The sequence below is a fragment of the Maniola jurtina genome, chromosome Z (genome assembly GCF_905333055.1).
Source record: "Maniola jurtina chromosome Z, ilManJurt1.1, whole genome shotgun sequence".
NCBI lineage: Eukaryota > Metazoa > Arthropoda > Insecta > Lepidoptera > Nymphalidae > Maniola > Maniola jurtina.
In genome coordinates this window covers 9,274,005-9,289,221 of record NC_060058.1, presented here as the reverse complement: position 1 = coordinate 9,289,221, position 15,217 = coordinate 9,274,005, and the positions used below count along the sequence as shown (strand labels likewise).

At 36.3% G+C, this 15,217-nt stretch overlaps 1 protein-coding gene across 1 annotated transcript in view; it reads right to left on the bottom strand.

Moving 5' to 3' along the window:
- Positions 1–12,362, bottom strand: part of LOC123880482 (fer-1-like protein 6) — a 62,202-nt gene extending 49,840 nt beyond the window's left edge. Inside the window, exons 1-12 of the mRNA XM_045928622.1 lie at positions 12,101–12,362; positions 10,289–10,429; positions 9,448–9,592; positions 8,640–8,793; positions 7,358–7,517; positions 5,822–6,008; positions 3,877–4,067; positions 3,179–3,320; positions 2,895–2,921; positions 2,013–2,185; positions 1,200–1,430; positions 37–210 (exon numbers count right to left, since the gene is read on the bottom strand). Of these exons, the coding sequence (XP_045784578.1) occupies positions 37–210; positions 1,200–1,430; positions 2,013–2,185; positions 2,895–2,921; positions 3,179–3,320; positions 3,877–4,067; positions 5,822–6,008; positions 7,358–7,517; positions 8,640–8,793; positions 9,448–9,592; positions 10,289–10,429; positions 12,101–12,208 (1,833 nt within the window). The 5' untranslated portion in view covers positions 12,209–12,362. The remainder of the gene's footprint in view (positions 1–36; positions 211–1,199; positions 1,431–2,012; positions 2,186–2,894; positions 2,922–3,178; positions 3,321–3,876; positions 4,068–5,821; positions 6,009–7,357; positions 7,518–8,639; positions 8,794–9,447; positions 9,593–10,288; positions 10,430–12,100) is intronic.
- Between the last annotated feature and the right edge of the window lie 2,855 nt (positions 12,363–15,217).

The window sequence follows — 15,217 nt, the reverse complement described above, 5'->3', positions numbered from 1 at the left end:
AAAATAATAAGAAAGCAGATTAATATTAATTCGTACTTTATATATTAGATTCGTCAGTTTCTGTGCCAAGTTGTGCGTTTCCATTAGATAATATTTAACAGTCTTCTTTGTGACAGTGCTTTTATATCCAACTCCTATGCCGCACGATGGTATTAGATTTAGCGTTGAGCTGCTTTTGAACTTGCGTGAAATCTGCTGGTGTATCTTTTCCTAACAAAAATATATTAAAAATAACCTTTCTATATAGATATATGTATAAAGTAGAAAATGATTAAAATAATATCAAGGTGTATAAGTACCTATAAGTTTTCTCTATAACATCGTAGACTCCACTAAGAAAGGATGAGGTAAATTCCAACGAAAAAGCTAGTAGGTAGGTACCTACTTATTTCATACTAGCTGATGCCGGCGACTTCGTTCGCGAAGGTTTTTTTTAAAATCCCGTGGGAACTCATTGATTTTCCGGGATAAAAGTAACCTATGTGTTAATGCATGATAAACTTTAATTTATTATAACTCACTAACTTTAAAGTTTGAAAGAAAAATCTCCTTCATACTTATTTACAAAGCCGATACTTAGCTCTTGTTAACAAGAAAAACGTAAGGCTTTGCATTTCAATGGTATTCTTTGATGTACCTATGCTTTGTACTATTAGTTTATTATTTTCTTCTTTTCTTGTCCACGAGTCCTCCTCTTGGAAACTTATAATTGAAATTTTATTTGGAAAATCTATTTTAATCTACGTGATATAATATACTTCATTGTAAAGAGGTACTAAGTTCTGGGTGGTTATGACGACGACATCAGTTTTTAAGAACTTAAATGATGTCACAACGTTGATGACTACCAATTTCTTACTGATTAGGGAATGTATTAACCCCCGACCCTGTATCTGTGTATCTGTCTGTGGCATCGTAGCTCCTAAAGTAATGAACCGATTTTAATTTAGTTTTTTTGTTTGAAAGGTGGCTTGATCGAGAGTGTTCTTAGCTATAATCCAAGAAAATCGGTTTAGGCGGTTGAAAGTTATCAGCTCTTTTCTAGTTACTGTAACCTTCACTCGTCGGGGGTGTTATAAACTAATTTACACTTGTGCTAAACTGTGCACTAACCGTGTCTTTGCGCCAGCTGGTCAGATTCCATAATGAGAATACAAACACTACGTGGTTACTTACTCCTTGTAGAAGCAAAATCTTACAATTTCCTCCTTCTGAAGAGCCAACTGTTTCAGATCTAACTCGGTAGTATGTCGCATGTCGTTCTCTCCACTGCAAATACCGCTCGGGGTTGAATACTGCACGATGTCTAGGAACTTTACAATGTTGCCTGAGGCTTCGTCTAAAGCCTTGTTCAGTTGCTCCACGAGCTCATTCGGCGAAGAGTATTCAAAGTTCTCCAGTCGATGTTTTACTTCGCTTATCGCTAAATTCTGTTCGATGAAAGCTTTACTACTATAAACTTTAAATTCAATCTATTTAATCATAATTCAACTTAATCCAAACTATAATGTTATAAATGCGAAACTGTATCTGTCTGTCTGTCTGTTTGTTAGCTATTAAATTTAGTACAGAGCTAGCTTGAATCCCGGGGAATCAAAGAGTTCTCACGGGATTAAAAAATCTAAATCCATGTGGATGAAGAGGCGGTATCATCTAATTGTAAAAGAATAGATTGTATTCCGGAAAATAGAATTCCCAAGGGATTTTTACTAAAATTGAAACCTACACGGATGCAATCCTCGTAGGCATCATGTGGGTATCTAGTTCATAATAATTTCCGCCACACAATATGTTCAAGTTTATCGTTCAATTTTCTTGAAAACATACGCACACATATTACGTTTATGAGTAGGTACATGCCGAAGTTTGGTCAAATGGGCAAGATCAAAAATTGATTCAGTCATTGAATGGACGATGTTCTTGTGTGGTCGTACAAAATAGGGATAACTAAGCATAAAATTAACCCTTCTTTGAAGTCTAATATAAATTCAAATTAATCAAAAAGAGTATACCAAGTCAGTGACAATCCCATGGACCATATTATTTCTATACATTCTAAATCTGAAGTCTGGAAGTCTTGTACCAAACTGAAGTACAGGGAAACTATTACAAAAATCCAAGTATCCATAAACCGGCTGACTCTTAAATACTTCCAAACAACCTGTATAATGCTTCTTACGAGCTCCTTGATAAAAAAACAGATTAAGTATAAATAATAAGTCACTAGTAGGTATAATTATTATTTCGCTACCCACAACCCGTACAGTGGTAGTACTATCTACTAGTACTTACTACATACATCGTTGAGTCCTTAGTCAGTAGATACTTATGTCTAAAAACTAACTACAAAAATTTATTTCTGTAATTTAGGCATGGCCACTACCTACACAAACATACAAACAAGATAAAGTTGAAAACTAAAAGCCGACTGCCATCGTCTTAATAAACGCTGAAATATTATAGTAAAATTGTTTTTCTGTCGCTTGGTATATTTTAATGTTGTAGAACAGTATATTTATGAATTCAAAATTTTCTCCTCTTTCATTTGACACCTCACTCGATACAATAGCAAAAAAAAATTTGGAGACCCCCACTTTTTTTCATGTAACATCCGTTAGGTCAAATTTTTTTTCGTATAAAATATAGCCTATGCCACCCGGACCTTTACGACGAATCGATTGACACCTCATTCATCAAAATCGGCCCAGTAGTTTAGGCGGTACGGTGGAACACACAGAATCTGGATCTACACAGAATCTGGATAGACACAGAGTACGTACGATGTATGTCATACATAGACGGTCATACATAGACTGTTAAAATCATAACCCTTCCGTTTGGCTTTGCCGCAGTCGTGTAAAAAAGATGAAAATAATGAAGATGAGAATACTTACTTAATTCATTCATTGCGTCGTTAAATTCTGTAAAAATATAATTATAAGGTACTTTTTTCATACAAAATGTTCATGAAACAATATAGGTGTAATGCCTAAAAATGAGAGCTCATCCGCCATTTTAACTTTATGTGACCACTGTATGTCAAGTACAATTTTATTTCTTATTTGAAAGGTGAACTGCACGGAGATAGTAAGGTGAACCGTGCTCTTGACATGACAGTTGACACATAGAATTAAAGTGTCGAGTGAATTCTCATTTTGTTCGGATTATACATATATACCTTCATCGCCTTTACTTTCACAAGGTATTTCACCCATCGTTATTGCAACGCCACATAACTTGCCAGCTATCCTTCGATCCAATACCGATACTTCAAAAATGGGACAAAATAAACAAAAGTCTTCCACTATCCACAGCTGTTCCTTGAAAAGAAAATTAAATCACCTAGAATTATCCTCGAACCAAAAATAGGGATGTTATAAGTTTGGCGTGTGTATCTGTGTATCTGTCTGTGGTATCGTAGCTCCTAAACTAATGAACCGATTTTAATTTAGTTTTTTTTGTTTGAAAGATAGCATAATTATTGAGAGTGTTCTTAGCTATAATCCAAGAAAATCGGTTCAGCCGTTTGAAAGTTATTAGGTAGCTCTTTTCTAGTTACTGTAACCTTCACTTGTCGGGGGTGTTATAAATTTTTTATTTACACTTGTTAATATAGCATTCAGACTTTAAATGTTATTTTATTGCAAGATAGGCTTGCGCTTGTAACATCATATCATATCAGAATTCTGGGAAGCTGAGATGAGGTCTAAGTTGGAAAAATGACATCAAAATCCAGCAGTTCAGATTTTCGTAATTTTGGCGTTGATAGTAAGAGAGCATTCCGAGAGCGTACTTGGAACAGTTGAAACTAAATGTTGTAATGAAATCTGTAATTCTATGGATGGTAGCTTTAAAAATATAAAACTAAATATTAACTGGTTTTATTGGAGCTACTGGTTCTACAGTAATGCTTCTGAAGGCCTGCTGATAAAACGGTACAACAATGTTGAGCGCCACTAGTAAGGCTCCACGATGATAAGGTCCATGTTCTCCAGTCAGACTGAGGGTTCCCGTAAATGATGTCCCATACATGTGTAGGAGCGATGGTCCGAATGTTGGCAAAAAACCTAACAAAAGAAAAACGTAGCAGTCATGTAGCGAGTAGTAGAAAACAGAGTGTAACCAGACCGCTAGCAAAAATTTGCGTTATTATTATACTTCCTAAACACAATCCAATGCAATAATAACCTTAATATATAAATTGCTTTATTTTGTAATTTTAGTGATTTAGTATTTTTCAATCCCGCAATGTATAGCGTGCAAAATTCGAGCCAATACCTCACCTACGACGCGGCATTGACTTCGAGTAACCTGCTTACGTAACGTTCGTTGACCTCTAGCGTCAATCAGACGTTTTATCTAAGTATACTAATAAATAAAATTGAAGTGTCTGTCTGTAATTTCGAAATAACTACCTCATATTAAGCTCATATGGTTATTTGAACGATACCATAACTGAATCACACGTTTTTAAAATTTTTGTCTGTCTGTCTGTTTGAAAAGGCTAATCTTTGGAACGGCTGAACCAATTTTGACGGGATTTTCACAGACAAGTAGAGAATTGACCAGGGAGTAACATAGGCTACTTTTTTAACCGAATTTCAAAAAGGCAGTTGTGTTTTTCTACATAACTACACCGAAATCTCCAAGATTTCTGAACCTGAATTTCTGATAGAGGAACTTTGCGACATTGTTTCATAAAAAATTTGGATTCCAACTTCTCAATCCTGATGCTGCAGGGGATCTGACCAATCCACGCGGGCGAAGCTGCGGGCATCAGCTAGTTTGTAATATATTGTGTCTCGCAGGTGACTTTAAAAATGGGAAATATGGAGAGGAATCACCCTCCCCAACAACAAATCTAAGAGGACTGTTCATACAAGTCCTCTTAATGGGCAGGTATCATTCTTCGAGTCGGTTGGCGTGCATGGCATGCTGGAACCACGTCTAGCAAGCCTTTAACGGTGTTTAGGGGCACATAGTGTCCTAGTGGTGAGTCCCTTGTGCTCCGTCGCCAGTGGTGCTATGGAACTTCGTGAGGTTTTTAGTCAGTAGGAGTCCGACATAATCACTGTACTTCCCCGTGGCCGGTGCTATCCATGATGAATTTTCCTCACAATAAAAAATTTTCAAAAGAAAAATAAAACCGACTTCAAAAACCAAAAACACTAAAAAGTAGAAAATAATTTTTGTTTAGCTACACATGTACCTAGGTATGAAGTCGAGCGAGCATATTAAAACAAAATTAGAAATCCAAGAGTGAAGCTCGCCCGACTTCATATCTAGGTACATTACATGTGTAGCTAAACAAAAATTATTTTCTACTTTTTAGTGTTTTTGGTTTTTGAAGTCGGTTTTATTTTTCTTTTGAAAATTTTTTATTTCACAATTTTTAGTGGCCCCACTGTACTATAATATGCTATGCCCAGTTAAAACCCTACTGTTTACTAGAAAGAAAGAAAGAAAATGTATTTATTTGTTGTTGGTGTCACCAAAATTAGCTTTACTAAGCTATTACAGTGATCGCGAGCAATTTGCTCTTTTCCATTGAGGAGTTCTGTTCTCCATCTCCGAAGATATTCATCAGATCTTCACCAAATTTATATGGGACCACCTGCACAGTATACGCTTTCAAACAAAAAAAAATTTTCCAAATCAGTCCAGGGGTCTTTGAGTAGTCGGGGAACATACATAAAAAAAAAAAAGATCCCGACGAATTGAGAACCTCCTCCTTTTTTGGAAGTCGGTTAAAAAAAAGGAAAGTACGAGTAGGTTCTTTGCTTAATTGTAACCAATCTTCATTAAGTTTTATACATATTACCATTTTCTCCATCGTGCGATACTTGCGCCAAGTTCAAATAAGCGCAAGCCAGAACTCGATTGAAACATGCCTCAGCTGAGCAAACTTCGAGGCAAATAAACTGACTCATGTTTGGAAACAGCTCTACCATCGACATTTTTTCACAATACATTGGATTATTATTACGAGGCAGTGTTGCAGTTGTAGCCTGAAATACAAATTATCATGAATTTAAATCCGGGAAATTTTCTATTTTCATTTTACTAAGCTTACCATTATTTTACAAGCTACAACAAGTAGGTACCTATTGTTAAAAAGAAACTATGAATAATTTCATAATCTTAAAAAACAACATCTGAAAATTTATACTAAAGCAGAAAGTAATATTTTACTTTAAATAACCTATACACCTAAGTACGCCTAGTTCAAGCATCCCTTTTCTATCAATAAAATTAGTTTTGCAGTGCTCCTGCACCACCTATTGCGTTGATGGCTCCAACTTCTTTTTTCTTCTTTAACTCAATCGGATAAAATATGCACGAATGTACATATATGTTATGACTTATGAATAATGAACACACAAACATTAATTTTAAAATAATGTACCTATAGATTTCAAAAATAATTGTTTATTTTTTATGATGTCGTTATCATATGCCTATAATTATATATTTTATACACCTTATTTTCTTCCCATATACGTAATTAGAGTATATTATTCCCTAGTATAATGTTTTTTGGTTGCATACTCCAACCCAGACTGTTCGTTGGATTGGGCTCCTTAAACTCTAAAGAGGTAGTTACCAGTTTTTATACGAAGCGATTGTGGCTGGACGCCTGCGCCCAAGTAAGGATGAACCAGTAACGCATTTGGCTAGTAGGCATATAATGGCCACTGTGCCTTAATGCGGCCAGTCGAAGTTGGCCAGGCCATCCAGTTTGCCAACACCATATAAAATTTATGAAAAATCTTCACAACTTACAGTTGTAGTCTCTAGTCACCTTTAACAGTGGCTTAGGTATCGCAACTTAGGCACAAAGTTTGCGCTTACAGCCGCTGCCAAACTCAGTTATAAGTTGTTATAGACTAGTTTCAATAGTTGCGGTTCAACCAGTGTCACTCTTAAACCATGATAACCTATCTAATAGCAAATCACCACCACCAGAATATAATTAAGTAGAAAAGAATAAAAAATAATTGTTGGACATATTATATTCAATACAGTGTATTACAAACTTGAACCACTAAAGCTATCATAATCCATACTAATATTATGAATGGGAATGTGTGTCTGTCTGTCTGATTTGAACTTAGCTCCCAGATAATCAAATGAAATACATCCTTCGATACATTTCGTACCTATAACATGGATTTTATCACACTTTAGGTCGTAAAGTAAGCAAAGGATTCATGGTCCTCTGGTTCAGCTTGTATCCCAGGGATGAAAATAGGCTACTTTTCGTCCCGAAAAATCAAAGAGTTCCCACGGGATTTTTAAAATATCTCAATCCTCCTGTACGAAGTTACGGGTATCGTCTTGTAACTAATAAACTTACCACGAGACCGCAAAAGGAGACCCTGACAAATGTACTCGGAGGTTTCCCAAAGCGCTTATCATCTTGCACCTGTGAGCCGTTCGGCAGACCCAATGCTCCGTATATAGTAATGAGAAAATTGGCACATTGCTGCTGGGAACCCGACGGCAGAAGCAGGTTGCTGAGTTGAAGAGAGCACTCTATTATAAAACTTTGACCTCAGTTTCACGCGAGTACTTTTAAATATAAAAAGAAAAAGATGACTAACTGCCTGACTGACTAAAGCTCTGGTTTCCTCCAAAAGCGGTGCCATCATGTAGCGGCTGTAATACAGCGGTGAATGACGTCACTAGAACGTTGTCTATGTAAACAATATGGCGCGGTTTCCTAGATAACGGTAATTGACACCGTAACGTCAAAAAGCGGTACCACCATTTGCATGACGGCCGTCTTGGCGGTGTCGAAGTGTCTGTCAACGTTTTTTTCATAGCGGTGAAGGTATTTTCAAGCGTAATATTAATTTGCGTGCCATTTTAAAATATTTATTGTTCAAAATGAGTTTCATCAACTGGACCAGCGAGGATAAGGAAATTTTAATTGATTTTGTGCGGGTTTATGATGTGCTATATAATGTAAAACATAAAGACTAGACTATTATCGTCTTCTGATGATTGTTCATCTTCCAAATATACGAGTAACGCTAAATCAAGTTCGTTTATTTTCAACCACTGACACGTACTTTGTGGTCTGTTCACCGTAATAATACGGTCAATGCAGTTTCGAAGATTCCACATGTTTACGGCCGTCTTTTTGCGGTCATCATATTGCGTCCGTTTAAAAACGGCACCGCTGTTGGAGGAAACCAGAGCTTAACTGACTGATTGATCTATAAACGCACTGCTTAAACTACTGAACGGATCGGGCTGTTTGACATGGGATAGTTATTATGACGTAGACATCCGCTGAGAAAGGATTTTCGCAAATAAAATTCATAAGGAGGTAAAATAGGGGTTTGAAAATGTAGTTCAAGTGGATGAAGTAACGGTCATAAGCTTTTTTCTGTAATTAATGTAAATGACTGCCTTCTTGGTTTGGACGCTTTATGTACCTACTTTATTCAGGACTCTATAAGTATTTTATTCAGTGGCAGATCATGAGAACCCGATCAAGTCAAGGTATTAGGCGTTCGAATACTAATGTAAACCTTCCTTTGTCACCACTATAGGTATTATACATGGTCGTGGTCAAGTGGATTCATCTTAAATTATAAAATAATATATAGATCTATCATTTAGAATCTTACTCTTCCATCAACTTGTCATCTTTGATAATTGCAGGCATAACACGCGTGTCTCCCCTAAATATTATTGACACGTCCACTTGCAGAAACCCAACTGGTCCAGCGGACGGATCACGAGGCAGACAAAGTTGTGCCCATTTATGAAAAACTTGATGATCTAAAAAAGTCTGAACGTTCACTTCATGTTCATAAGCAAATAATGCAAATTGGATAGAAGCAGGTGTTACTTTACGGAAATTCATGATATACAAGAAACGATAAGTTTCATCATGATCAACCTATCACCGGCTCACTACAGAGTACGGGTCTCCTCTTCGAATAAGAAGGGTTTTGGCCATAGTCTACCAAGCTGGCCAAGTACGGATTGGTAGACTTCGCCAACTTTCAAAACATTAGGGAGAACTCTCTTAAGTATGCAGATTTTCTCACGATGTTTTCTTTCACTGTTGAAACAAGTGAAATTTAATTAATTAAAAGGCACATAACTCCGAAAAGTTACAGGTGCGTGCCCGGGATCGAATCACCGACTTCCGATTAGGAGGCGGACATCCTAACCACTAGGCTATCACGGCTACAAGCATAATTGCTTATTACTGCCATAACAGACAAATCGCTGTGGTACAACGTGCAGTGGATAATCCAGATTAAGCAAAGTTGACTTAAATCAGAAACTGGATGGGTAACCGGATTTAGAAGTCTGTATTTCAACTCAAAAAAGCTGTATAAAATCTATAAAGCGTTTAACAGAAGGGATCATAACCGTCAGCAATGATGTGTGCGACGACGTAGCGATATTAAAGTAGGTACTTACGCGGCTGCGTCCAAATCTCCCCAAGATCAATACTGGTTTCACCAACCAAACGTGGTGGAGCATAACACCTTGTTTCCATCACAGCGAGCCATAAACTCGACTGCTGTAGATCACGAATGCTCGTATACAACTCAAAAACGAAGCTCTACAATACATACAATTATTGATTTAATGTCTTTGTTTTGATTTAGCTCTTGGCTGCAATTTCACCAGGTGGTTAATCATGATGCAGTCTGAGATGGAAGAAGTCTAACACAAAAGGGATATGGCAGATTTGACTAAACCCATGCCCTTGAATGGTACGCTAAACCTCTTAAGGTGCCCACGCACTTGAACTGAACTGCAGCTGAACTGCGCGTCGCGGCAGCGCCCCGCACGATATTCTCTCCAGCCGCGACGCGCGTACCGCGTAGCGCGTCACTGCCGCGCTCATTCAGTTCGAATGCGTGGGCACCTTTAGCGTCACGGCTTTGCCAGTAAGTAGAGTGGTAACTACCTACACCTCCCATCTGATTATTAAAAAGTAATCTTCAAATTGGCCCTAATGGGTATCGAACCCAAGACGTAATATTTATAAGATCAAAGGGCTAAACACTTCACCAGATGTATGACACTTTATTAAACTCATACATACTTACTTCTAATCGGTTTCTACCTAACATTTAACTAAGCTATATAATAAAGCTCTAAGCAATAAGGCCGCCTTTGCACACAATTGTTTTTCCTGTTTTCTTCTTTTTGTGTTGTGTTCCTTTACATGTGTTTTTGTATGCAATAAAGACTATCTATCTATCTAACTATCTGGAAACTTTTGTATTATGAAACTTAGGTATATCAATACTTCTCTATAATAAGGCTCCTGCATGTTTCTCTGTATACTAGTCCTGTGTTTCGTCTTGCCAAGAATCACTATTACATATGAGTTGGCGGAATGGCGGTTGCCCCAAGCTAGTTTCCTGCCTTCCAAAATATTCACTGAAATCTAATAGGTATGAAAATATTTACCATGAATTTTATGAATTATTCAGTTGCAAAATCTGAACAGACTACAATTATTTACTTTTATCTATTTCATTACTTCGTATTAGCGTATGAAGACGTTGCTTCAACCTTTTTTTCCTGGGGAAAATCCATCATGGATACCACGAGCCACAGGAGCACAGTGGAGTCCTATCGACTAAACACCTCACGAAGTCCTCCCACCGTTGACGACAGACCACAAATTATTCTGCCTCGTTGTTCTGCCAGCGGGTGTTCGGAGTAGCTGAACCTACTTCAGCCTGAGACACGCTGGGCCATAAGGCAAATTCAGGCGAGCTATGAGAATTTTGTCGATTTTTTTGTTAAACTGGTCAAAAGAACCTCACTCCACATTGAGCATTTAGTAGAGATGATGAATTAGACATGTTGATCCATGAATCCATCTAAGTAGCCTCGATCGTTTAGAATATGAAGCTGAACACATTTTTAGGGTTCCGTACCTCAAAAGGAAAACGGAACCCTTATAGGTTCACTTTGTTGTCTGTCTGTCCGTCTGTCCGTCCGTCCGTCCGTCCGTCGTGTCTGTCAAAAACCCTATTCCATTGACCTAGAATCATGAAATTTGGCAGGTAGGTAGATTTTATAGCACAAGTACAGGAATAAATCTGAAAACCGTGAATTTTTGGTTACATCATTAAAATAAAATTCAAATGTGTTTGAATTTCCATAGTAAGAAAACTATACCAAATGGGGTATCATATGAAAGAACTTTACCTGTACATTCTAAAACTGATTTTTATTTATTTTTAAGCATAATAATTTTTGATATATCGTGCAAAATGTCCGAAAAAATATCCGTGTACGGAACCCTCAGTGCGCGAGTCTGACTCGCACTTGGCCGGGTTTTTTTAAATACTTAGAGAGAATAAATAGCTCTTGTCATCATGTCATATTATGATACAACCTAAGGTGAAGCGCGCTTCTGAGAAGATGCCTAGGTATATTGACTTTTTAGGAAAGAAAAGGCAGCTGGAACAGTATTCTATATCCTACTGATTCCATTAGAAACGAGGAAGCAAATTACTTCGTATGACACGTGTCCGTGGAAATAATGCTACTAAGTACGCCATGGATGCAGACCGATGTCTTTCAATGCAATAGAATAATTGCAAAGATTGAGGGCGGGATTGAGAAACAACAACATAAAGTTCTTGAGCACATTTTCTCATATTCTATAGAATGTCGGCACACAGGCAACTTTGCGAAGATTTCCAAAGTTTGAAACTTAGAATTCATAAGCAACCCAAGTACAATCAGCAGGACAAAGTACCTATTCTTTTGGTTTTTTTTTCGACAAAGTATTGCAAAAGCCAAAAGATAATCTGGTTGCATTATGGTTGTAATTGCGCTCGTGCTGCAAAGTAAGTCGAATTACCGTTCTTTCATCAAAAGGCAAAATAACCAATAAGCTGTCTCTCAAACCGCAAAAGACCGCAAAATGTCACATATGAAAAACATTCAATTAAAATCGCATACACTATAATTTACATCGACTCCACTGGTCCGCACAACGACGACGGGCATCCATTGTATTTCGTGCAAAAAGACGAACGCGCGCTCCTACCAATAAGGGTTCGTAATAAATAATTTATAAGAATCGCGTATACATAACCTGAAAATACTGAGGCATCGCTTCCGGATTGTACTCATTTTCAATTCTGTATGTCGGCGGCTGGACAACTTTTTGCCTTCCACGCTTCTCTGCCGACTTGGAGCGCATGATTTTATATATTTTTTAATGAATCGATGCGTCGGAACGGTGTACACTCTGCGTTATAAATAAATCAGGAGGCAAGGCGAGTTTCTTTTATAACGTCATCTGGGACATGTTGATTGCGGTGAATGACAATGTGAATTTGACGGGTTCTGACGTTTTGGGGTGCTTTTTTTGTGATGAGCGTACAGTTTTGAGTTTTGGACTGGTTTCGGTTATGGTTTCGGGTGGTTCTTTATCCCGGTAAACAACTCATTCCTATTTATTTGCTGAATAACAGTTTGGTTTGCTTTGATTTTTGCTAGCGGTAATAAAATAAAGACATGCTTTAAATTTAAGGTATTTTGTTATTTTTACTTCAAAATTACTTACGTATAAAAAAGTGGATCATAGATATCAATGGATTGCGTAATATAGTCCTTAACCTAAGTAGATTTACAATCGTCTCTGACATAGTAATATAACCGCCCCTCCTGCGAAGTTTAAAGTTCCGACTTCTCGTGTTTTGGTCCATATAACATCATTAAAATATCTCTATTCTCTATTATGGGCATTTAGTCGATACCTTATTGATGCGCGATCCAACGATTTATAGAACAAGCTAGAGTCACACGCCAGGCCCACCAAAATCGCGAGCTATGCGATCTTGTTAAAATATCTCCCAAGATTTATAACGGAACGTCAATATTTTAATGAATTCGCTTTGCTAGTTGCTACTGTAAAGAAACTATATAAAAAGGCCGAGGCTATTTAATGAAATTTATGATCAAAAATAATAAATAGCTTAAACTGTCATAGACCTGGCACAGTTTGAATAGATAGAACTGAAAATCGCGTATTTAATTCCCGTTGATAAAGAGTGTTTTGAAACCATTATTATTGGTTAAGTTTTTAAGTAAGCCAAATTGTCGCAATCGTTGTTGTATATTAATTTTCGCCAATTCGCACTTGGCCACTTGGAAACCGTTCTCATTCCCAGAGGAGACCCATGCTCAGTAGTGATACGGCGACGCATGCAAGTGAAGCGCGAAAGTAGCTAGTCTAAATCGGCCCAGTTGTTTTTGTAAAAAGCAATACATTTTTTAGAATCCAATTTTAGAGACTTAAGGAAGATTATTTAATAAAACTACCAATTATATTGTATGTTTCAATATATTACTTTAAAAGTATAAATAGGTTTATTCATAATAATATACATAAAATACTATAGCTACATAGGTACACTTCTTAGTTAGTAAACTACACTTAATAACTAAAGTTTATATCGTAACAAGTTACACGGTGGTTATACGCCAGTAAAGAAATTTTGGGTTTAGATAATTAAATATCTACAGAAAATTTGAAGTTCAGTGCATATATATAGATACATACGCGTATAACACGTACAAAGTGACAAAGGACTCGCCATGTTTGCTCTAATCAACTGTCATTTAAAAAAGTAGGGTTAGCAAGGAAAGAGGTGAGGTGATTTCCTTACAATTTTTTTTATACATTATTTGACTATCATTAAATATTACATACAACCCGACATTATTTAATTGTATAAAAACTCGAAATTCGAGTATTCAGTTAGGGACAATTGGCAGACAGAATTAAATCATGTGAAACTAATCGAGAAGAAATACCGGCAATTAAAATGAGGTTGACAACTTTAGTTTTATTATAAATACTGGTACTATTTTTCTTTTTAATAAGTACTAGTCAGTAGTAGGTATATATTTTTGGATCCTATATAATCAGTCTAGGTTCTATTTTTATAGGGAAAAGCAGCTGTGATGATTATGAAGGTGATAACTACTCTGAGAATGATGCCGACATAATTTTTTTTAAACTCTCTTGTATACATATTTTTTTTTACTAAACGTACGTAACCGATCATCGATCGATCATATTAATAGTTTTAACGTCATAATATGGCGCGGGCGGTCACGGCGGTCCTTTCTCAGTTTGTATGCATTATATAGGTACAAACGTACTTAACTCATATTATTATGTACAATTATTTCCTCTAAAATGTGTTACAAAATCCATGATATATTTATTGAAACGCATTGAATATTATTTGCATTTAAATCCATTCTCTCATACTTAGATAAAATGTTTATGTTGAAATTATTTCACTTCAAAGTTAATGGTAATAATATTTAAAACCTAGATTTTCATAGGCATTCATGGGCATGAAAATAATATACCGAATATTTTACATTGAACCCATTTAATCAATGATATTATAATTGGCTGATGCTTACATAATATCATTATCTCACTCCAAAGTTAATGGAATCAGCCCTAGCTCCTGCCCGCAATTTCATTTGCGTGAATTTTAGTTTTACTCTACTTTTTAGTAGTTACGTTTAGTGTGATAATTTAAGTATTTAGTACTTTTAGTTTTTGGTGGTTTTTAATACATGGTCATATTATTTGCGCATCTCAAACACTAGTGTTTTGGAGTATCTTAAGCTTATTTAAGTGATCTTCAGGTAAATTAATATAACTTAAGTCAGCGTCGAGAGTAGGAACAAGTAGAGTCCGTGCCTACAATTCAGTAGGAATCGAAAGAAGCGATCGTAGGCGATACAAAGTACTCAGGGATGCAAAAATCTTCCTGCTAACCTTTTTTAAGTGGTTTGTCCAAAGTAAAATGCAATCAATAATATGCAATCCATAATATTATGTATCTATCGATAATATGTATCTATCCCCAGATTTTTAACTGAATCACAATACAATAAATGAATAATTTATAATATGAAATGCGAATCAAAAATACCCTATTATATGTTTGTATTATATTATACTGGCAATTACAACGACTACCTATGTACTCACCCGTATTCATGAACTTTTCAATTTTTCTATTGTCCCGAGAATTTCTAGTGCTCACTTAGAAGTTGGTCATAATATTATAATAATTAGATAAACAAACAAACAAGATTCAATGCGTTAAAATCAGTCGTTCACATATGAAATGTTTTGCTAATTTTTATTTTAGTTTTTCTACTAACAATAGTTTTT